At 32.9% G+C, this 23,750-nt stretch overlaps 6 protein-coding genes, 1 non-coding gene and 1 pseudogene across 7 annotated transcripts; 7 read left to right on the forward strand and 1 right to left on the reverse strand.

Moving 5' to 3' along the window:
* The first annotated feature begins 424 nt into the window (after nt 1-424).
* On the forward strand, nt 425-1,698 carry LOC143298977 (cytochrome c oxidase subunit 3-like). Its single transcript, XM_076612033.1, is given in 1 exon segment — nt 425-1,698. A coding segment is annotated over 1 exon segment (768 nt). The 5' UTR covers nt 425-882; the 3' UTR covers nt 1,651-1,698.
* Nucleotides 1,699-5,287: 3,589 nt separating this feature from the next.
* LOC143298979 (cytochrome c oxidase subunit 2-like) lies at nt 5,288-5,885 on the forward strand. The gene is given in 1 exon segment (XM_076612036.1): nt 5,288-5,885. A coding segment is annotated over 1 exon segment (591 nt). The 3' UTR covers nt 5,879-5,885.
* Nucleotides 5,886-7,562: 1,677 nt separating this feature from the next.
* Nucleotides 7,563-8,282, forward strand: LOC143299259 (small subunit ribosomal RNA). Its single transcript, XR_013057508.1, has one exon. It is a non-coding gene; the product is annotated as a small subunit ribosomal RNA (ribosomal RNA).
* A 1,562-nt stretch (nt 8,283-9,844) lies between these two features.
* LOC143298976 (NADH-ubiquinone oxidoreductase chain 1-like) lies at nt 9,845-12,532 on the forward strand. The gene is given in 2 exon segments (XM_076612032.1): nt 9,845-10,460; nt 10,463-12,532. Coding segments are annotated over 2 exon segments (834 nt in total). The 3' UTR covers nt 10,681-12,532.
* Nucleotides 10,643-12,532, forward strand: LOC143298978 (NADH-ubiquinone oxidoreductase chain 6-like). The gene is given in 1 exon segment (XM_076612035.1): nt 10,643-12,532. A coding segment is annotated over 1 exon segment (684 nt). The 5' UTR covers nt 10,643-10,877; the 3' UTR covers nt 11,562-12,532.
* Nucleotides 12,533-13,045: 513 nt separating this feature from the next.
* On the forward strand, nt 13,046-14,357 carry LOC143298659 (NADH-ubiquinone oxidoreductase chain 4-like; the record flags this gene model as incomplete). The annotated part of the gene is given in 1 exon segment (XM_076611543.1): nt 13,046-14,357. A coding segment is annotated over 1 exon segment (993 nt), but the record flags the coding sequence as incomplete, so codon positions are not given.
* A 352-nt stretch (nt 14,358-14,709) lies between these two features.
* Nucleotides 14,710-16,157, forward strand: LOC143298980 (NADH-ubiquinone oxidoreductase chain 5-like; the record flags this gene model as incomplete). The annotated part of the gene is given in 1 exon segment (XM_076612037.1): nt 14,710-16,157. A coding segment is annotated over 1 exon segment (1,140 nt), but the record flags the coding sequence as incomplete, so codon positions are not given.
* Nucleotides 16,158-22,169: 6,012 nt separating this feature from the next.
* Nucleotides 22,170-23,216, reverse strand: LOC143298850 (cytochrome c oxidase subunit 3-like; annotated as a pseudogene).
* Between the last annotated feature and the right edge of the window lie 534 nt (nt 23,217-23,750).

The following is a 23,750-nucleotide window of genomic DNA, read 5'->3' on the forward strand; positions in this document are numbered from 1 at the left end:
TATTGTATTGTGTTAGATGTAGTGTATTATGTTGTATTCTATTCCATTGTGTTGTATCTATTGTATTCTGTTGTATTGTGGTGGATGTATTGTATTTTGTTGTAGTGTTTGGGATGAATTGTGTTGGATGTATTGTATTGTGTTCTATTGTGCTGGATGTATTGTATTGTGTTGTATTGTGTTGGATCTATTGGACAGAGAGACACAGAGATGGACAGAGAGACACAGAGACGGACAGGGACGGAGACGGACAGAGACGGACAGAGAGACACAGAGACGGACAGGAACGGAGACGGACGGAGAGAGAGAGACGGACAGGGACAGATAGGGACGGAGACAGACAGAGAGACGGACAGGGACAGAGAGGGACGGAGACGGAGAGAGAGAGACAAAATATATATATATATATATATATATATATATATATCTCTTCCCTTATAGTGTAGAAGCATTTGCTTATTTTCCTCCCCTAGATTGAAAAAGCAAGAAATTACCTAAAATTTAAGTCTTTGACCCAGTTTCGCGTCAGGAGGACATAGGGGTTAATTTTTTTGGTTAAAAGATAGAAATTATTAAATGTGTCTTTAATTTAAGGTTGAGCTTTAAAAGCCCTAAAAAAACAAGACACCTAAAATTTGACCCTTTTTTAACACAAAAATTGAATTTTTGATGTTTTTGACCGTAAATTTTCGGTTAATTTTAACCCTGTTGTTTTTTCTGTTCTTTTTTGCCTCGACTCGGAATGACATTGCAGCACACAGCTCTATTTTTGGCACTATTTAGAGCATATTTTTAAAAAATCAGAACCGCTCGGCATGAAACTTGGCCAGCGCTCTAACCAAGTGAGCGCTGGCTTTCTCGTAATCGTATGTCTGGTTATTTATGGCACGAAACCCATTTCATTTAGTCGAGTTTAGTCCGTGGCCTCTTACAGGATCTATGGGTGCTCTTTTTCTAACTTCTGGCTTAGCTGGTTGGTTTCATGGCTACGGTTATATTACTATAGTTTTAGGTCTTTTTTTAATTGGGGTGACTATAGTTCAATGGTGGCGAGATGTTATTCGAGAAGCGACTTTTCAAGGATTTCATACAATTAAGGTATCAAAAGGACTTCGCTGAGGAATAATCTTATTTATTGTTTCAGAAGTTTGTTTCTTCTTTGCCTTTTTTTGAGCTTATTTTCATAGAAGCCTGGCTCCTAGGATTGAACTAGGCTCATGTTGGCCTCCTTCCGGTATTACTCCTCTTAATCCATTTGAAGTTCCATTGCTGAACACTGGTGTACTTTTAGCTTCTGGTGTTACTGTTACTTGAGCTCACCACAGATTAATAGAGGGTGATAACCCTGGGGGTCTTCAAGGACTAATTGCTACAGTAATCTTAGGGATTTATTTCACTTTTTTACAGGCAGGAGAATATTATGAAGCTTCTTTTACTATCGCAGATGGTGCTTATGGTTCAAGATTTTTTGTGGCCACAGGCTTCCATGGTTTACACGTCCTTATTGGTAGCACATTTTTACTTGTTTGCTTGGTTCGGGTCTGATTGCAACACTTTTCTACGGGACATCATTTTGGGTTCGAAGCTGCTGCTTGATATTGACATTTTGTTGATGTTGTTTGATTATTTTTATATCTTTCAATTTATTGATGAGGATGTTAAAAATTAATATTTGTTTTTCGGATGAGGATTAAAGTTTCTTAGATGACTGAGGTAATAAGTGTTAGATTTTTAATCTAAAAACGGCGATGTCGCCTCTAAGAATATATATATATATATATATATATATATATATATGTATGTGTAATTTAAAGTAATAAATTTGAAAAGACTTGGTACTTTAATTATAAAAGATTTGACTTGCATTCAAACAATAAGTTTTACAACTTTCAGGTCATAACATAAAAAGCGAAAAAGTTGCATACGGTTTCGGCCCGTAATTTGGGAGTGTGAGTCTTCCTTTATGTTTAAGTTAAGTAATAAATGGAAGCCAAACTAGAGGTATCTAACTGTTAATTAGAAGATTGTAAAAGTATTTTTACCCATTTAGAAGGATATTATATTTCACAGTACTACGCCGGATGAACGGAAATCATTGATGTTGGTTAATATGGGATATAGAAATCTCTAGTACTAAATATGTTAAGAACACTATTGAGCAGAGTAATTGCATTGATTTTATCCTGCGTAGTAATGGGACTAGGTTGAGTATTAGCAAAGCGGGCTATTAGAGATCGTGAAAAAAGGTCGCCCTTTGAGTGTGGATTTGACCCCATTAAGTCAGCTCGTTTACCATTCTCAATGCGGTTTTTTCTTCTTGCTATTATCTTTTTAATTTTTGATGTAGAGATTGTTTTACTTTTTCCAATTTTAGCTAGGATGTCTAGAAGATTTTCTTTAAGCCTAGTTTTTGGATTGTTTACTTTTCTTATTATTTTAGTATTAGGATTATTTCATGAGTGAAATGAAGGTTCTTTAGATTGAGCTCAATAGAGAAAAAACTTGGAGTAAAACAGGGCTGCTAACTTTGTTTTGGGTGATTCGATTTCATCCTTCTTCTTATGTTTTCAAGACTTCCGTTTAGATATATATTTTTGTCCGTAATAGGGTTAGGGACTTTACTTTCTGTTTCTTCTATCCACTGATTGGGAATTTGGGCAGGCCTTGAAATCAACCTAATTGGCTTTTTACCTATATTAGTTTATCAAAAGAGAATTTCTGAGAGAGAATCAGCAGTAAAATATTTTATTGTGCAAGCTTTAGGTTCTAGGTTTCTAATTTTAGGGAGTTTAATAACTTTTAATATGTCTTTTACTTGAGATGTTGTTAGAAAAATGTGATTATCAGGAGATCTTGGTCTTATTGTAATTATGATAGGATTGTATATAAAATTAGGTCTTTTTCCCTTTCACTATTGATTGCCTGGTGTTATGGCTGGACTGCCTTGAAGTTCTTGTTTGCTATTAGCTACCTGACAAAAGTTAGCCCCTTTATTTTTAGTACTTTGTTTGCTAGAGTTAAACCAATCTTATTTAATGGGTTTAGTATTATGTCTAGTAAGGGTAGGATCAAGATTAATTGGTGGACTCGGGGGTATAAATCAAACTCAGATTCGGGCCTTATTGGCATATTCTTCCATCGGTCATCTAGGATGAATGGCTTTTGCTGCTATACACAGAGAGTGAGTAATGAAGGCGTATTTAGGTATCTATATTTTAATTTCTCTATCAATATTCTTAAGACTTTGATATAGGGATTCAGGCCTAATAAAACATATTAATAATTTAAAGAGAAATAGTTCTTTACAATTAAGAATTATACTATTGCTATTGTCCTTAGGGGGGCTCCCCCCCTTATTAGGCTTTATTTCTAAATGGCTTGTTGTTATGAGAATTAGAATTAGACCTTGATTATCTTTTGTTTTTTTACTAATCTTAGGATCTCTTATAAGATTGTTTTACTACTTAAGTTTATTTTTCTCTATATTTTTATCCGGGTTGAAAAAAAACGGAATGAAAATAAATTATATCAGAAATAAAGGAATTATTATCATTAATATTTTAAATGTTTTTGGAGGAAGATTAATTTTAATCAGAGGTCTATTAAATTTTTTGTAATGCGTTGATTATTTTCTACAAATCATAAGGATATTGGAACATTGTATATTTTGTTTGGGATATGGTCCGGATTAGTTGGTACTGCTCTTAGATTGCTAATCCGAGCAGAACTTGGCCAACCAGGAGCATTACTTGGTGATGACCAATTATATAATGTTATTGTAACAGCCCATGCCTTCGTTATAATTTTTTTCCTAGTAATACCAATGATGATTGGTGGATTTGGAAATTGATTGGTTCCGCTAATATTGGGAGCTCCAGACATAGCTTTCCCTCGTCTTAACAATATAAGTTTTTGATTATTACCGCCTGCTTTGCTTCTTTTATTATCTTCGGCCGCGGTAGAAAGCGGTGTTGGAACGGGATGAACTGTTTACCCTCCCTTAGCTGGAAATTTAGCCCATGCTGGTGGTTCTGTAGACCTTGCTATTTTTTCTTTACATCTTGCTGGTGTTTCATCTATTTTAGGTGCAGTAAATTTTATTACAACAATTATCAATATGCGATGACAGGGTATGCAATTTGAGCGTCTTCCTTTATTTGTATGATCGGTTAAAATTACAGCAATTCTGTTGTTGCTTTCACTTCCAGTATTAGCTGGAGCTATTACGATACTCTTAACTGACCGAAATTTTAATACTGCATTTTTTGATCCTGCCGGGGGCGGAGATCCTATCTTATATCAGCATTTATTTTGATTCTTTGGTCATCCTGAAGTTTATATTTTAATTCTACCTGGCTTTGGGATAATTTCACATATTGTTAGTCACTATTCAAGAAAGAAAGAAACTTTTGGTACTCTTGGAATGATCTATGCAATGTTAGCTATTGGTGTCTTGGGTTTTATTGTTTGGGCTCATCATATATTCACGGTGGGAATGGATGTAGATACGCGAGCATATTTCACAGCAGCCACTATAATTATTGCCGTACCTACGGGTATTAAGGTTTTTAGTTGATTAGCTACAATTCACGGGGCTAAAATTAAATATGAAACTCCTATACTGTGGGCTTTGGGATTCATTTTTTTGTTCACTCTTGGAGGATTAACTGGAATTATATTATCAAACTCTTCTTTAGATATTATATTACATGATACATATTATGTCGTAGCGCACTTTCATTATGTTCTTTCCATGGGGGCCGTTTTTGCTCTATTCGGAGCTTTTAACTATTGATTCCCACTCCTAACTGGAGTTACACTTCATAGTCGCTGAACAAAAGCCCATTTCTATATTATATTTATTGGTGTTAATGTGACATTCTTTCCACAACATTTCTTAGGTTTAAGTGGGATGCCTCGGCGATATTCAGATTATCCTGATTGTTACACGAAATGGAATGTTATTTCTTCGATCGGATCTATAATTTCTTTCGTAGCAGTTTTATACTTTATAGTGATTGTATGAGAAGCCCTAGTTTCTCAACGAAGCGTAATTTGAAGAACACATTTAAGAACTGCTCTAGAATGAGATAATATTTTACCGGCCGATTTTCATAATGCCCCTGAAACAGGAGCGTTAGTTGCTTAATTTAATAATATGTAAAATCTGAAAGCTAATTAAACACATAAAATGAGCCTATGAGGACAATTAGGATTTCAAGACGCAGCTTCTCCTTTAATAGAAGAGTTAATTTTTTTTCATGATCATGGAATAATAGTTTTAGTTATGATTATTAGTCTAGTTGGTTATGCTGCCCTATCTCTTATATTGAATAAATACTCTTGTCGATCCTTAGTTGAAGGACAAGAGATTGAAACCATCTGAACTATTGTTCCAGCAGTGATTTTAGTTTTTTTGGCTTTGCCTTCATTGCGTTTGTTATATTTGCTTGATGAAGTTGGAAATTGTAGTTTAACTATTAAAACTATTGGTCATCAATGATACTGAAGTTATGAGTATTCAGATTTTTCAAACATCGAGTTTGATTCATATATGATTCCCACTGATGAATTAGAGCCCGGAGACTTTCGTTTACTAGAAGTAGATCATCGAGTTGTTCTACCAACTCAAACTGATATTCGTGTTCTGGTAACATCTGCAGACGTAATTCATTCATGAACAGTTCCTTCTTTAGGTGTAAAGGTGGATGCTATCCCAGGCCGCCTAAATCAATTGGGGTTTTTTATTAAATATCCTGGGGTGTTTTATGGACAATGTTCAGAGATTTGCGGGGCTAATCACTCTTTTATACCTATTGTGGTAGAAGCGGTTCCTTTAAAAAACTTTATGGAATGAGTTGTAAATGTATCTGACTAATATCAAAGAGTTAGTTAAAACATAATATAAGGTTGTCAGCCTTACGTTACTAAATTAAACTTAGTACTTTTTATATGCCTCAATTGTCTCCCCTAAATTGAATTCTATTATTTACCCTATTTTGAACAGCAGTTTTAACCTTATCTATTTTAATCTGATGAACTAAAAAAATCTTCTTCCAAAGAGAGACCTCTAAGCATAGTCGTTCAGAGGAAAATAAATGAAATTGATAAAAGAATGCTTGTAGATATTTTTTCTTCATTTGACGATAACAACCAAGTATTTATGTCCTTATATATGTTGATGTGAGTCTTTTCATTATTAACAATTACTATTTTTAGGTCTTCTTATTGAGTTTCCTCCCCTCGATGAACAAGAATTATAGTAACTTTTAAAGAGACTGGTTCTTCTCAAGTATTTCGATCCTTCGGTGTAAAGATAGGAGGGTTTATTAATATTGTTACAGGACTGTTTTTATTTTTAATTGTGATAAATCTAAGAGGCCTAATTCCTTATGTTTTTAGACCCACAAGTCATCTAGCAGTATCTCTTTCACTAGGATTACCATTATGACTATCTTAATTATTTCTGCTATTTTTTTTAACCCTAGTTCAGTGATTGCAGGCCTACTCCCCATAGGAGCACCAGCTCCCCTAAATCCATTTTTAGTAATTATTGAAACAGTGAGGATTATGGTTCGTCCAATCACTTTATCTGTCCGACTTACTGCTAACATAAGAGCGGGACATATTGTTTTAACATTGATTGGGAATTACTTAACAGCGAGCTTATTCTTATCTTCTGTATTTTCAATAGCATTATTATTAATAATCCAAGTTCTATATACAATTTTTGAATTTGGAATTAGGCTAATTCAAGCTTATATTTTTTGTTTATTAATTACCTTATATTCAGATGAACACCCTCATTAACAGATAGTATATACTTTATTAAAAAATTAAGTTGTAAAAGAGTCTACACTCATTTTTGGGGTATGAACCCAACAGCTTACGCTTAGCTTATTTTACAGTTTGTCAGGAAGAATTAACTCCGTTAATAGATCTACAGTCTATCGCTTATTTACTCAGCCACCAACAAGAACTACACATCAAGAGATATCTCCTTCTTCGATTTTGCAGGTCGATGTTTTAAAATAAACTATGATGGGCAAGGTTTAAAGATCTTTCTTTATTTTAAGCTTTGAAGGCTTACAGTTTATAGTTAACTTAAAACCTTACCAGGAGGATTTTGAACCTCTCCTAAGAAATCAAAATTCTTTGTGCCCTAACACCGCTTTGTAACCTATCTTTTTTAAATTTATTTAATCCTCTTACTTGGAAGGCAAGTATACTTTATTCATACTCAAAAGATATTTCTGATAAATTGTTTTATTCTTCTAAAATGAAAATTTAGTGTGCTGTTATACACCACAGAAACTTTTAGATTCTATTTGTTTTTGAAACGCTTACAGAAATTAAAAAGATTTTTAGGTAAGCAAACATTTATTACGATAACAAGATGGCAAGCTTGGCTCTGACTTAATAGTATAGCAGGAACTTAGAGATACACATGGTTTTTATAGGAAGAGGCGAGGTAAAAAATAGTATATTTATAACAAAAAGTTGTGGAACAATATTTTTTTGGGTATTATTAACTTTCATGATGCCTTGAAAAGTCCCGCTAACACCAGTGCTGAAGGTTAAGAAAAAAACGAAAGTTTGTCTTAACTTAGTTCATAAGATTTGGTCAATTTGGTGCCAGCATCCGCGGTTATACCAAGAAATCGAGTTATGTTGTTTGGTAAAAAGACGGTTAGACTTTAATTCTATTAGTCTATTAATCATTTATATAAAGGTAGAATTTGAATATAAATACATAAACTATACATGACCTATAAAGTTGAATCCGTGAAAGCCTCGAGGGAAACTGGGATTAGATACCCCATTATTCTTGGCTATAAAATCAAAAAAATTTACCGGAGTACTACGAACTTAATAAAATTTAAAACTCAAAGGGCTTGGCGGTGTTTTAGACCTCTCAGGGGAACCTGTCTCGTAATCGACAATCCACGATAGACCTAACCCTGTTTTGCACTCAGTTTGTATACCGTTGTCGTCAGGTAACTTTCAAAAAAATAAGAAGTTAGCGATTAAAATGAACTATAAATTAAGACGTCAAATCAAGGTGCAGCTCACAACAGGGGGAGGATGGGTTACAATTATAAATTCATAAAAACGGAAAATGCATTGAATAATGTACTTGAAGGAGGACTTGAAAGTAAAATAAAATACATAAACGGTTTGAATAAGGCTCTGAAACGTGCACACATCGCCCGTCACTCTCGTTGAAAAATGAGATAAGTCGTAACATAGCAGGGGTAATGGAAATTGTTCCTAGATGAAAAACATAGTATATTTAATACATTTCACTTACACTGAAGAGCTACTTAATTACTGAGTTGTTTTTACAGAAATTTTTATAAAGCAAAATAAACATCATTTTAATATTAGTTACCAAAACATTATTAGATTTAGTAAAGGTGATTAAAAATTATTATTTATTTCGAAAAAGTACTGTAGAGGAAAAATTAAACTACAACAAAGAAGAAATTAAAATTCGTACCTTTTGTATCATGGTTTAACTAGATTCATATTAAGTATATAATTTCTCGAAATCTGACGAGCGATCTTTGTTTATTATGTTAGTAATAAGAGACTAATTGTAGCAAAAATTTTCTCAAAATCAAAGATAGAAATGAAATTTTATTCGCGCCAGATGATAGCTAGTTCTTTACTAAGGGCATAAAAGTGCTGTGGATCAAAAATTTAGTTGGTGAAACTAATCACTAAGTATTATGTGATCTAGGTAGATTTCTGAGGATAAGCTCAGAAATATATTTAAATGTATAGAAAATTTTACTATTGAATTTAAGCTTGAAAATAGCTATAATTTAGATTTTGTTATAATACCATAAAATATTTACAAATATAATTGATATACTTCCTTTTATAAGTAAAGAAAACCCAAAAATTTGAAATGAGTTATATCTATGTTAAAATGAGTATTAAATAAGTTATGATTCTTAATTAAATTGTAAAAATAAACATTAAAGACTTACTTTACTTTTAAATTATAGAAAGGAACTCGGCAAACCCATATTCTGCCTGTTTATCAAAAACATGGCTCCTTGTGAAAACTTAAATAAGGAGTCGGGCCTGCCCAGTGAAAGTTTTTAACGGCCGCGGTACTCTGACCGTGCAAAGGTAGCATAATCATTTGCCTTATAATTGAAGGCTGGTATGAATGGTTTGACAAGAATATAGCTGTCTCTTTATAATTTGCTAGAATTTTATTTGTAAGTGAAGAAGCTTACATAAAATTGAAGGACAAGAAGACCCTATCGAGCTTTAAAAAAACTAACGGATTAGAAATTATTTATAAAAAACAATCCACTAGACATTTTAGTTGGGGCGACTGAGGAACAAAAAAAGCTTCCTTTAAGGTATTAGATAAACGCACGAGTATTGATCCAGAAATTTTGATTAAAGGAAATAGTTACCGTAGGGATAACAGCATAATCTTTTTTAAGAGCCCATATCGAAAAAAAGGTTTGTGACCTCGATGTTGGACCAGAATATCCTGAAGATGTAGCAGTCTTTAAGGGTTGGTCTGTTCGACCATTAAAATTCTACGTGATCTGAGTTCAGACCGGCGTGAGCCAGGTCAGTTTCTATCCTCAATTATTTAAATAGACTTAGTACGAAAGGACCAGTCTATTGTAAAAGCTTGCTAAAATTTGAAAAAATATAATGAAAACTTAAGTAACAAATAATAGCTAAAATTAAGATCAAATTAGCAAAAGTTAATGTGATTGATTTAGGATCAATAGATATAGGTGAAAATCCTTTATTTGATATAATAAAGGTGGCAGATAAAGTGCATTAGGTTTAAGCCCTAAATATAAAGATGAAATTTCTTTCCTTTATAATGTATCTATCCATTGTTTCTTCTCTATTTTCCTATATTTGTATTTTATTGGCGGTCGCTTTTTTTACGCTTCTAGAACGTAAAGGACTCAGGTATATACAGCTACGCAAAGGACCAAACAAAGTTGGCTTAATAGGTTTACCTCAACCAATCGCTGATGCTGCAAAGCTTTTAACTAAAGAGATTGCTAAGCCAACAATAGCAAATTATTCTCCATATTTTGTAGCCCCTGTTTTTAGGTTTATCTTAGCTCTATTACTTTGACAATTATATCCCAGATTATACTCTTGTAGATATTTTAAATGAGGAATTCTTTTTTTTCTATGTGTCTCTGGTATAAATGTATATGGAACACTATTAGCAGGCTGGGCTTCGAACTCGAAATATGCGTTACTCGGAAGACTACGAGCCATTGCTCAAACTATTTCTTATGAAGTAAGAATAGCTCTTATTCTTTTATTTCCTCTCTTTTTAGTTGGTAGTTTTAATTTTATTGAAATCAAAGAATCACAATCACTCATATGATTTACTTTTCTTATAATTCCTGTTTCTTTTATTTGATTTGTAACTTGTGTAGCAGAAACCAATCGAGCTCCTTTGACTTTGCTGAGGGGGAGTCTGAACTAGTTTCCGGATTTAATATTGAATATGGGGCTGCTGGGTTTGCTCTTATTTTTTTAGCTGAATATGCAAATATTTTGGTAATAAGTCTTTTTACTTCTCTACTCTTTCTTGGAGGAAGATCTTTTATCTTTTTTGAAAGTGACTTAGGATTTATGATAAAAGTACTATTTTTTGCTTTCCTATTTATCTGAGTTCGAGGTAGGTACCCTCGCTTCCGCTATGACTTACTTATAGGGTTAACTTGAAAGGGATTTTTACCAGCTTCTCTTTGTTTCCTACTTTTAATTAGAGTTATGTCTTATATTTTCTACTATTAATTCGAAATTGTAGTTTAAATAAAATATTAGCATTGGAAGTTAACGATTAGGTTACAATCCTACATTTCGAAATGAGCACCCTAATTGTTTTTAGTCTAACACTTTCTACTCTCTTAATACTACCTTTAATAATTCAACCTCTAAGTCTAGGGTTAGTAATTATTCTATCCACACTTTTGATGTGCTTAATCAGTGCCATTACCCTCTCTTCATGATACGGTTATATCCTGTTTCTTATTTATGTAGGAGGTTTGCTAGTAATGTTTGCTTATGTAGCAGCTTTATCCCCTAATGTGCTTTTTGGAAGGAGTTCTCCATTAATTTTTTTTTCGGTCTTGTTACTTCCTTTAACCGTCTTTTTCTATGTATACCCTCTAGTAGACTTATCATCAATTACTTATTTAAATTTTTTTAATGAACTTAAATTTTTAAAAATACACGGTATTGAAATAGTTTCTCCGCATATAATCTCCATTTTAATCGGGTTAGCAGTTATTCTCCTTATTAACCTAATTGTTGTTGTAAAAATCTGTTATTATCAACATGCTTCTCTCCGCCCATTTAATAAAACCTATGCGAAGACCTATTCGAAAAATTCATCCTGTTTTAAAATTAATAAATGGTGCGTTTGTGGATTTACCAGCACCATCAAACCTTTCTATCTGATGAAACTTTGGATCTCTATTAGGCTTATGCTTAGTAATTCAAATTGTAACTGGGTTATTTTTAGCTATACATTATACAGCCCATGTTGACTTAGCCTTTAGCTCGGTAATTCATATTAGGCGAGACGTAAGCTATGGGTGGCTTCTTCGTGCCCTTCATGCTAACGGAGCTTCCTGATTTTTCATTTGCATTTACCTACATGTTGGACGAGGAATGTATTATGGATCTTATTTATATCTCCACACCTGAAATGTCGGAGTTATCCTCCTTCTTTTAACAATAGGAACAGCTTTTCTAGGTTATGTATTACCTTGGGGTCAAATGTCTTTTTGAGGGGCAACCGTAATTACTAACCTTCTTTCTGCAATTCCTTATATTGGAAAAATATTGGTGGAATGGGTTTGAGGTGGTTTTGCAGTTGATAATGCAACACTCACTCGATTCTTTGCTCTCCATTTTCTGCTTCCATTTGCTATTGCTGGCTTAGCTATACTTCATTTATTGTTTCTCCATGAAACTGGTTCAAATAACCCTTTAGGTCTTAACAGAGATGGGGAAAAAATTCCATTTCATTCATACTATACTTTTAAGGATTTAGTAGGATTTCTTACAGTCTTATTTCTTCTTTCAATATTAGCTCTTTTCTCTCCTCAGCTACTCACAGATCCTGAAAATTTTATTCCCGCTAATCCCTTAGTAACACCAGTTCATATTCAACCTGAGTGATATTTTCTTTTCGCATATGCTATTTTACGTTCTATTCCTAATAAATTAGGAGGGGTAATTGGTTTAGTTGGCTCTATTTTAGTTCTGTTTATTCTTCCTTTTACTCATTTTGCTAAATTCCGATCTACGGCTTTTTATCCCCTCAGTCAAATTTTATTTTGGACATTTATTGGAATTTTTTTAATTTTAACTTGAATTGGTAGTTGTCCTGTAGAAGCTCCTTACGAACAAATCGGACAAATCTTTACTGCCCTTTACTTTATTTATTTTATTGTTAATCCTCTTGCTCAAAAAGCATGAGACAATATTTTAGACTATTAAGACAATACTAATAGTTGTTTCCTGGGGACTATTTGTCTTGAAAACAAATTCAGAGTGTTCAATTCACTCAACAACTTAAAGCAACAAGAAATATTTCTATTCACCTTTGACTTACAAGACCAATGCTCTATATGTTAAGCTATTGTTGCTAATATGAAATGAGAACATTTTACTTAAGTTTACTTAGCATATTTGGTGTATTTATAGCAATTGTAGCTCTTTCCTTACAATACAAACACCTTCTAAGAATTTTACTAAGCTTAGAAGCAATTACTATAAACCTATTTATCCTGACATTTTCTCTAACTAGAAATATTACTTTTAGCGGTCAAACTTCGTTAATTTTAATTACTTTAGGAGCCTGCGAAGCCAGTCTCGGCCTAGCTATTCTTGTTTCTATTATTCGGGCAGAAGGTAATGATTACGTATCAAGATTTTCTATACATAAGTGTTAGGTCTACTTACCATGAATTTCAGATTACTTTTTATTCCAGTTAGAAAATTATCTTGATACATTAAAATATGATGTTTAGCTATTGCAAGCTTGATTTCTTTATTTCACCTAATATCCCCCACTTATACTTATGAGGCCAGAAACTCACTAATTGCCTATGATTCTATATCTCTAATTCTCATTTCATTAACATTATGAATTTCCCTAATGATAATGCTAGCTAGTCAAAATAGAATTAAAATTAACAATAATAACCATCCTATATTTTCTGCTACCCTTTTAACTTTAAATTTAATTTTGATTACCACATTCGCTTCTTCAAGAAGCCTTTTATTTTATTTCTTATTTGAGGCCTCTTTAGTTCCGACTTTATTGTTGATTTTAGGGTGGGGATATCAACCAGAACGGCTTCAGGCAGGTATGTATATAATAATCTATACCGTTACAGCTTCTCTACCTCTACTTTTTAGTATTTTATGAGCTACCCAAAGTTTTAATTCTAGGGAAATATTGATAATAAATAGCCTACGCTTATATGTCTACAATACGAGCAGTCCTTGGGCTTGGAGATTTCTATCCTTACTTGTATTCACTGCATTTCTGGTCAAGCTGCCTATATTTACAGTACATTTATGACTTCCTAAAGCGCATGTTGAAGCTCCTGTAGCAGGATCTATGGTCCTTGCTGCGATTCTGTTAAAATTAGGTGGCTATGGTATCCTTCGTACTTACCAGTTTTTCAACTTTATTTCATCACCTATATTAATCATTGTTTTTTCCTTAGCCCTATGAGGAGGTGTTTTAACAAGGATCATTTGCTTCCGCCAAATTGACCTAAAATCTTTAATTGCTTATTCTTCTATTGGACACATATCTTTAATATTAGCCGGAGTTTTCTCAAACACATCTTGAGGATGAAGAGGAGCTCTTATTCTTATACTTTCTCATGGATTTTGTTCCTCAGCACTCTTTGCTTTAGCAAATTATACTTATGAAAAGTCCCACACCCGTAGCTTATTTTTGAACAAGGGAATATTAATGCTCCTTCCAGCTCTAGCTATATGATGGTTCCTTTTCTGTGTCATAAATATGGCAGCCCCTCCAAGAATCAACTTACTTGGCGAAATCTTTATTTTTCCCTCTACTATTTTTAGTTCCAAATATTACTTAATTCCCTTAGGACTAATAAGGTTTTTGGCTGCCCTATATAGTATATACCTTTATACTTCCATCCAACACGGAGGAAGCCCTAAGTTTATCAAGCCATTTGCTCAATTTAAACCTACTGGATTTACACTATTTTTTCTTCACTGAATTCCCGGAAACCTTTTAATTTTAAAAAGAGAAATACTTTCGTTTTGAATTTAAAAGCACTAATATAGAAGTCAAGTTAGTTTAAGTAAAAATATCAGCCTGTGGATTTGAAGATAAAACTATATTTTACTTGACCTATGTATATAAAATTAAAATCTTCGTCCATTAGATCTTTATTTCTAATTTTGTACAGAATCTTATTATTTCCATTTACCATAATATTTCTACTAAATGAGCAAAATATTATCTTAGAATGAACAATTGTTCAAATTAGATCTTGCATAATAACTTTTATACTCATTTTAGATCCCGTAAGTCTCAGCTTTAGAAATGTAGTCTGTCTGATCTCAGGTTGTGTAATACTTTTTTCTTCGAGCTACATGTCTCATGATCCTTTTTTAAAACGATTCACATGAATTGTTATATTATTCGTTCTCTCTATAAATCTTCTTGTCTTTATTCCCAGCTTACCCGCATTGTTATTAGGTTGAGATGGTTTGGGTATTGTTTCTTTCGCCTTAGTTATCTACTATCAAAACATAAAATCCTTAGGCGCTGGAATAATTACAGTCTTGGCTAACCGTATTGGCGATGTTATAATTCTTATTTCTATTGGACTCCTAGTGCTTCAAGGCCATTGATTTATTATTTTAATGTCAGACTTTTATCTTACCACATGAGTTTGCTTATGCATCACTCTAGCTGCCATAACTAAAAGGGCCCAAATCCCATTTTCTAGGTGACTTCCGGCTGCTATGGCAGCCCCTACTCCAGTTTCTGCCCTCGTTCACTCTTCCACCCTAGTTACTGCTGGGGTTTTTTTAATTATCCGCTTCTTTCCTTTTCTTAGTTTAGTCAATGGATTTCAGGTTGTTTTATTGTTTATTTCCGTTTTAACCCTTCTTATAGCAGGTATTGGAGCCAATTATGAAAATGACCTGAAAAAAATTATTGCTTTATCTACTTTAAGACAATTAGGAGTTATAATAATAAGATTAGCAATAGGAATACCATATTTAGCTCTTTTCCATTTATATACTCATGCTCTCTTTAAAGCCCTTTTATTTCTATGCGCTGGAATAATCATTCACAATAGCTCAAATACTCAAGACATTCGACACATAGGTCTGCTCTTTTCTCAAGCACCATTAACTGTAGCCTGTTTAAATATTGCAAACCTTTCTTTATGTGGAGCCCCCTTCTTAAGAGGGTTCTATTCTAAAGACCTAATTCTCGAGCTTTCTTTAGTAAACCCAACCAACCTTATTATAATTCTTCTTATCTTTTTAGCCACAGGCATGACTGCAGCTTATTCATTTCGATTATCCTTTTGCTCTTTATGAAGAGAAGTTAAAGGAAGAGCCTTTCATGTAAAACAAGAATTAGATCCCTATGTAAACTGAGCTATTACAATTCTTGCTAGAGCAGCTATTTTTGGTGGACAATTCTTACAAAATATTTTCCTCCCCTTTTCCCCCATTCCCTTTTTCCTACCATTCCACTTGAAACTTCTAACTATTGCTGTTATTACAGTGGGATTCTTTCTTGCCTTTATTGCTTGAGATACATCATATCAGGACTCTGATATTAGCAAAATAAAATTCTTCTTTTCCACAATATGGTTCCTGGCCCCCTTATCAGCACAACCTCTAACCAAATTTTCTATGCTACTAGGAACCAACATTATAAAATCCATTGATATAGGCTGACTTGAAATCTTAGGAGGACAAGGTAGTATAAGCATCTCTAGGAACTTATCAATAATAAATCAAAAAATACAAATTAAATCATTCAATTTTCTTATTATAAGAATAACAAGACTTAGATTATTGCTATGCCTTTTCTTCGGATTCAGCTTTTTTAATTAAAAGCATTGATAGCTTATCTCTAGAGCATAGCACTGAAGATGCTAAGGTGACAAATATTGTCTCAAAGCAAGCCATTTCTCTTTAAATTATTAGTATGCTTTATTAAGCCTGAATCCCTATACCAAAGTCTTAAGAACATCGATAGAGAAATTAAAATATAGATACCTAAATACGCCTTCATTACTCACTCTCTGTGTATAGCAGCAAAAGCCATTCATCCTAGATGACCGATGGAAGAATATGCCAATAAGGCCCGAATCTGAGTTTGATTTATACCCCCAAGTCCACCAATTAACCTTGATCCTAAACATAGTACTAAACCTATTAAATAAGATTAACTCTAGTAAGCAAAGCACTAAAAACAGAGGAGCTAACTTTTGTCAGGTAGCTAATAGCAAACAAGAACTTCAAGGCAGTCCAGCCATAACACCAGGCAATCAATAGTGAAAGGGAAAAAGACCTAATTTTATATACAATCCTATCATAATTACAATAAGACCAAGATCTCCTGATAATCACATTTTTCTAACAACATCTCAAGTAAAAGACATATTAAAAGTTATTAAACTCCCTAAAATTAGAAACCTAGAACCTAAAGCTTGCACAATAAAATATTTTACTGCTGATTCTCTCTCAGAAATTCTCTTTTGATAAACTAATATAGGTAAAAAGCCAATTAGGTTGATTTCAAGGCCTGCCCAAATTCCCAATCAGTGGATAGAAGAGACAGAAAGCAAAGTTCCTAGTCCTATCACGGACAAAAATATATACCCAAACGGAAGTCTTGAAAACATAAGAAAAAGGATGAAATCGAATCACCCAAAACAAAGTTAGGAGCCCTATTTTACTCCAAGTTTTTTCTTTTCTTTTTTTTTTTTTTTTTTTTTTTTTCTTTTTTTTTTCCGGACTTTCTTGGGTCGACCACCGTTTTATTTTGTACATGAATTCATTATAACAATTCAGAGTAGATGGAAAAGAAAGGGGAAAAAAACAAAGAAAAAAAAAAATGAATACAGTGTACATTAACAATAACATCGTTATCATAAGTCATTATACTTATAATATATTGTTCTATTAATTTGGTCAAGGTGGACACATTTTCATCATGTGTAACAGTGCAGTTTTATAACATATAATAGCATCAGCATAGAGTTATGGACACTTTGCTTCGCTAACGTAATGTGAAAAGAACACAACCCACACATAGGATATCTTATGTATGAACACATTTCCTCTAGTTTTCTATACGTGACTATATAAAACACCCATTACACAGTCGTGTTAAACATTATTACTGCAGACACATAAGTGCACATGAATACACACATGCATATATTATTTACATACTCGCATACTTACACATTCACGTACATCTGTTCAAGTTTTTTTTTAAATTATATATATATATATATATATATATATATATATATATACATATATATATACATATATATATATCATTGAGCCTTCATTATTATTGTGCATTTTGATCTTTCATACTATTTTGTTATGGGTTACTGTTTTCAAGAAGTTTTATATATGGACACCATTTTCTCATAAATACAGCACTTAACATTTCCGTTGAATGCATATATCTTTCTACTTTATAACTATTTCTTAAATCATTCAAAAAGTGCTCTATACATGGTTTAATCTTATTTATTCTGCATTTATAAACAAAATATTTTGCAACAAGAATAATATAGTTGAAAATTTAATCTATTTTTGTAATTTCATCATTTCCAAATAGAACTAATTCTATGTTTAACTTAACGTTTGAGCAAGTATCACATCTTTCTTTTAAGACGTTCTCTAATTCCTTCCAAAACAATTGAGAGAACTTGCAAAACCATAGATAATGTTGTACTGAATCTATTTCATTTTTACAAAAATTGCACTTGTCACTGTGTGTAATACCCATTTTCTTTAGAATTTTGTTTGTAACTAAAATGTTGTGACAAATTCTAATTTGAAACCACTTTAATTTTATCTCTTTTACTTTTTTTATTTGCTTCATGGTGGTTACCCAATTAACGATGACATCTAATTTTTGCTCCCACTTAACAAAAGAACTTATATTGTAAATAAAGAGTGGTTCAAGAAGTATATCATAATATAGTTGCGAGCCTTTCATAGTAGAGGATATTACGTGTAGTGCTTTCGATTGTTCATTACAGGTTTTATCACTTAGATAAATATTATGTGTAATTAAGTAACTTTTTATCGAATGTATCAATCCCATATACACTAAATAATTTACATTAATATTATATTTTTCTGTAAAGCATGTGTAACTAAGGAAGCACCCATTCTCATCAACAACATCTCTAACCAGATATATATTCTTATTTGTCCAACATTTGTAGTGGATTGTATTGTTACCAACTCTAAATTTGTCGTTATAAAAGAGGGGCTCTGCAAGTACCTCGTGTGACTCTTTTAATTCTATTTGTTTCGTAAAATTCGAGTATGCCTGAAAAACATCTTTCCAAAATTGGTTACATTCGATAGTCAAACTTTTTTGAACCATAAAGATTTAGTGAGTTAATTTCTTGGCATTTTATAAGTAAGATTCTCTTCCACTTTGGTGTTCCTGTGTATAATTTCCTTATCCATGTTATCTTAAGAGCATGTATAAACTTTTTTATGTCTGGTATACCTATTCCTCCATTTGCAACTTTATGTATTGAGTATTTTCTTTTAATTTTATCTGGCTTTTTATCCCATACGAATTCATAGCATAGTCTCTGTAATTCTTTTATTTCTTTGTCTGGAGGGTTTGGAAGAAGAATCCATAAGTATATTAGCTTTGAAAGTATGAGAGATTTGAGAATAGCAATTCTACCGAGGGGTGTGCATATACGTTTTGACCAAATCTTGAATAATTTTTTTGCTTCTATTAATTTGTCCCTTGTGTTCACTTCAGTTATTTTTGATAGATCGTTTAAAAACCATATACCTAAAATCTTGAATTTGGGGGGGTTCCATTTCATATTCTTTTCTGGGAGATACTTCCTTTTCGAATTTCTCATACACCCTAACCAAACATTTAGCGTTTTATCATAATTTAACTTCAGACCTGAAAATTCTTCAAATCTATTTAGTGTTTCGAATAATTTCTCATACAATTCTTTATCTCCCTCTAACGTAAATGTTGTGTCATCGGCAAACTGACAAATTTTAAATTCGGTGTTCAATATGCTAATGCCTTTAATACCCTCATCTTCCCTTATCTTGCATGCCAGAATCTCAGAGCACAATACAAAGAGGTATGGCGAAATCGGGTCTCCCTGGCGGCACCCCCTTTGTACTCTGAAACTCTGGGATACCTTACCATTTACTATGACATATGACTATATTTCTATAAAAAGTGCTTACCCATTTACATATATCTTCTCCAAATCCAAAAGCGTTTAAGACCTTGTTCATATATACCCAGTTTACCGAATCAAATGCCTTTTCAAAGTCTATTGAAACTAGTAAGCCTGAAATGTCTTCTTTTTCTAAGTAATGCATGATGTCATATAGTATTCTTAAGTTATCACCAATGTATCTACCTGGAATGAAACCTGTCTGATCTTCATTTATTAACTTAGGCAGGACTGACTTAATTCTACTAGCTATGCCTGCTGATCCTATCTTATAAATAACGTTTAACAAGGATATAGGCCTCCAGTTTTTTAAATATTCCCTTGGTTTATCCCCTTTTGGCAGGCATGTAATTAATCCTTCTTTCTGTGTTGTTGACATTTCTCCACTTATAAATCCTTCATTCAGTGATCTCACAACAAAGTAACTAATGTCCTTCCAAAAAAAATTTGAAAAAATTTACAGTCATTCCATCTGTACCTGGACTCTTGTCGTTTTGCATTCGTCTGATAGCATCTGTGGCTTCTTGTCTTGTAATTAATCCTTCTAGTTGTTTTGATTCTGTCTCATCAAGTCTGGGTAAGTTGTTTACATACTCACTAATATCTAAATCTTTTACATTCTGTTCTTTGTATAGGTCTTCATAATAATGTCTTGTCGCCTTTAGTATTTCATCTGTTTCTGTCAGTATATTGCCTTGATCTGTAAATAACTTTAACATGTGTTTGCTGATAAAGTGATGTTTTTCAAGATTACAAAAATATTTACTTACTTTTTCACCCTGAGATGCCCATCTTGCTTTAGATCTTAAAGCTATCCCTTCCATTTTCAAATTCCTTAACTGTATGAGCTCTTCCGTCTTCTCCTGCAATTCTCTAATTATACGACCGAACTTCCTTTTCGAGTCGTTGTATTTCCTCTTCTAACATTTCCTCTCTTTCTATTTGTTGCTTTTTCTTTCTTATTCCAAAAGTTATAGTTTTTGCTCTTATCTCCATTATCAACACATCTAAAAAGAGCTGGCTGCTTATAGTAAACTGAATTTCATCATTCGGGATATTACATATACTTTCTCGTGTGTAAGGTAATACTGCATACTGTTCCTTTATTTTCTCTATTGTTTCTTTCACTAACTTAATATAATCTCTGTCTCTAAGTAAAGATGAGTTAAATTTCCAATAAGGTTTTCTTTTTGGTTCTGTATTAAATACTAAGTCAACTTTGACTAAAGAGTGGTCACTTCTATAACCGTACAAAATATCAGCGTCTTTAACATCAGTAACCAGGTTATCTGAGATCAAGAAGTCAAGACGGCTTTGTTGTAAGGGAGTTGGTCTCCTCCAAGTGTATCTTAAGACTTCAGTATTGAGTTCCCTCCATATATCTACTAACTGTAAGTCATCTATCATCTTTAAAACTCTTGTGCTCCCCGATTATTCACATGCTTATAATTGTGGTAGTCTACGTTGGGATTCATTACTAAATTCCAATCCCCTCCCATTATGACGTTAGAAATTTCTTGCTCTTCAACTTTTTTCTGAATTTCTTCAAAAAATATAGGGTCATCTCTGTTAGGGCCATAAAGGTTTACCAATAGAATTTCAATATCAAATATGTTTAAGACCAAAATGATATAATTACCATGAGTATCTGTAATGGTTTTTTTAATTTTGAACTGAAAGTTGTTATTCAGCAAGATAGCTACTCCTCGTGACCTAGAATTATTAGATGAAAAAACACATTCATAACCCCATTCAGCCCTTATTTGTCTCTCCATCTTTTTTGTAAAGTGTGTATCTTGTAAAAAATAGACTGAATATTGTTTTTGCCTTAAGTATTGTAAGTTTTTTTCTTTATTGAGCTCAATCTAAAGAACCTTCATTTCACTCATGAAATAACCCTAATACTAAAATAATGAGAAAAGTAAATAATCCAAAAACTAGGCTTAAAGAAAATCTTCTAGACATCCTAGCTAAAATTGGAAAAAGTAAAACAATCTCTACATCAAAAATTAAAAAGATAATAGCAAGAAGAAAAAACCGCATTGAGAATGGTAAACGAGCTGACTTAATGGGGTCAAATCCACACTCAAAGGGCGACCTTTTTTCACGATCTCTAATAGCCCGCTTTGCTAATACTCAACCTAGTCCCATTACTACGCAGGATAAAATCAATGCAATTACTCTGCTCAATAGTGTTCTTAACATATTTAGTACTAGAGATTTCTATATCCCATATTAACCAACATCAATGATTTCCGTTCATCCGGCGTAGTACTGTGAAATATAATATCCTTCTAAATGGGTAAAAATACTTTTACAATCTTCTAATTAACAGTTAGATACCTCTAGTTTGGCTTCCATTTATTACTTAACTTAAACATAAAGGAAGACTCACACTCCCAAATTACGGGCCGAAACCGTATGCAACTTTTTCGCTTTTTATGTTATGACCTGAAAGTTGTAAAACTTATTGTTTGAATGCAAGTCAAATCTTTTATAATTAAAGTACCAAGTCTTTTCAAATTTATTACTTTAAATTACACATACATATATATATATATATATATATTATATATATTCTTAGAGGCGACATCGCCGTTTTTAGATTAAAAATCTAACACTTATTACCTCAGTCATCTAAGAAACTTTAATCCTCATCCGAAAAACAAATATTAATTTTTAACATCCTCATCAATAAATTGAAAGATATAAAAATAATCAAACAACATCAACAAAATGTCAATATCAAGCAGCAGCTTCGAACCCAAAATGATGTCCCGTAGAAAAGTGTTGCAATCAGACCCGAACCAAGCAAACAAGTAAAAATGTGCTACCAATAAGGACGTGTAAACCATGGAAGCCTGTGGCCACAAAAAATCTTGAACCATAAGCACCATCTGCGATAGTAAAAGAAGCTTCATAATATTCTCCTGCCTGTAAAAAAGTGAAATAAATCCCTAAGATTACTGTAGCAATTAGTCCTTGAAGACCCCCAGGATTATCACCTTCTATTAACTCACTCAGTACGGCCAGTCCTCTCTTCTCCTCTACACAGACCCCTCGGATGTCCAGTGGGTGTCTGAATGACCCAACCTTTAGCCTTCCGTCGTCAGAATTGTGGTATTCTTTGTCAACATTCACCTCTTCAGTATAAGAGCCTTCCACTAGCAATATTTTGATGGTGGTAATTGGGCTGAAACGCTGTTAACATCGTCTCTTTCGCCGTTCGTATGGAGAGAGTTAATCTGTGGTGAGCTCAGGTAACAGTGACACCAGAAGCTAAAAGTACACCAGTATTCAGTAATGGAACCTCAAATGGATTAAGAGGGGTAATACCGGAAGGGGGCCAGCATGAACCTAATTCAATCCTAGGAGCCAAGCTTCTATGAAAATAAGATTAAAAAAAAAAGCAAAGAAAAAACAGACCTCTGAAATAATAAATAAAATTATTCCTCAACGGAGTCCTTTTGATACCTTAATAGTATGAAATCCTTGAAAAGTTGCTTCTCGAATAACATCTCGCCACCACTGAATTATGGTTACCCCAATTAAGAAAAGATCCAAAACTATAGTAATATAACCATAACCATGAAATCAACCAGCTAAGCCAGAAGTTAAAAAGAGAGCACCTATAGATCCTGTAAGAGGCCACGGACTAAACTCGACTAAATGAAATGGGTTTCGTGCCATAGATAATTAGATATACGGTTACAAGCAAGCCAGCGCTCACTTGGTTAAAATTAACCGAAAATTTACGGTCAAAAACATCAAAAATTCAATTTTTGTGTTAAAAAAGGGTCAAATTTTAGGTGTCTTGTTTTTTTAGGGCTTTTAAAGCTCAACCTTAAATTAAAGACACATTTAATAATTTCTATCTTTTAACCAAAAAAATTAACCCCTATGTCCTCCTGACGCGAAACTGGGTCAAAGACTTAAATTTTAGGTAATTTCTTGCTTTTTCAATCTAGGGGAGGAAAATAAGCAAATGCTTCTACACTATAAGGGAAGACAGATATATATATATATATATATATATATATATATATATATATATATATATATATATATATATATATATATATATATATATATAGATTGTGTGATGTGTTGTATTATGTTTTGTGTATTGTACTGTGTTGGATGTTGTATTGTGTTGGATGTATTGTATTGTGTTGTGTCACGGTGTATTGGATGTATTGTACTGTTATACTGTTTTGGATGTAT

The sequence above is a fragment of the Babylonia areolata genome, chromosome 24 (assembly GCF_041734735.1).
Source record: "Babylonia areolata isolate BAREFJ2019XMU chromosome 24, ASM4173473v1, whole genome shotgun sequence".
NCBI classification, from domain to species: Eukaryota; Metazoa; Mollusca; class Gastropoda; order Neogastropoda; family Buccinidae; genus Babylonia; species Babylonia areolata.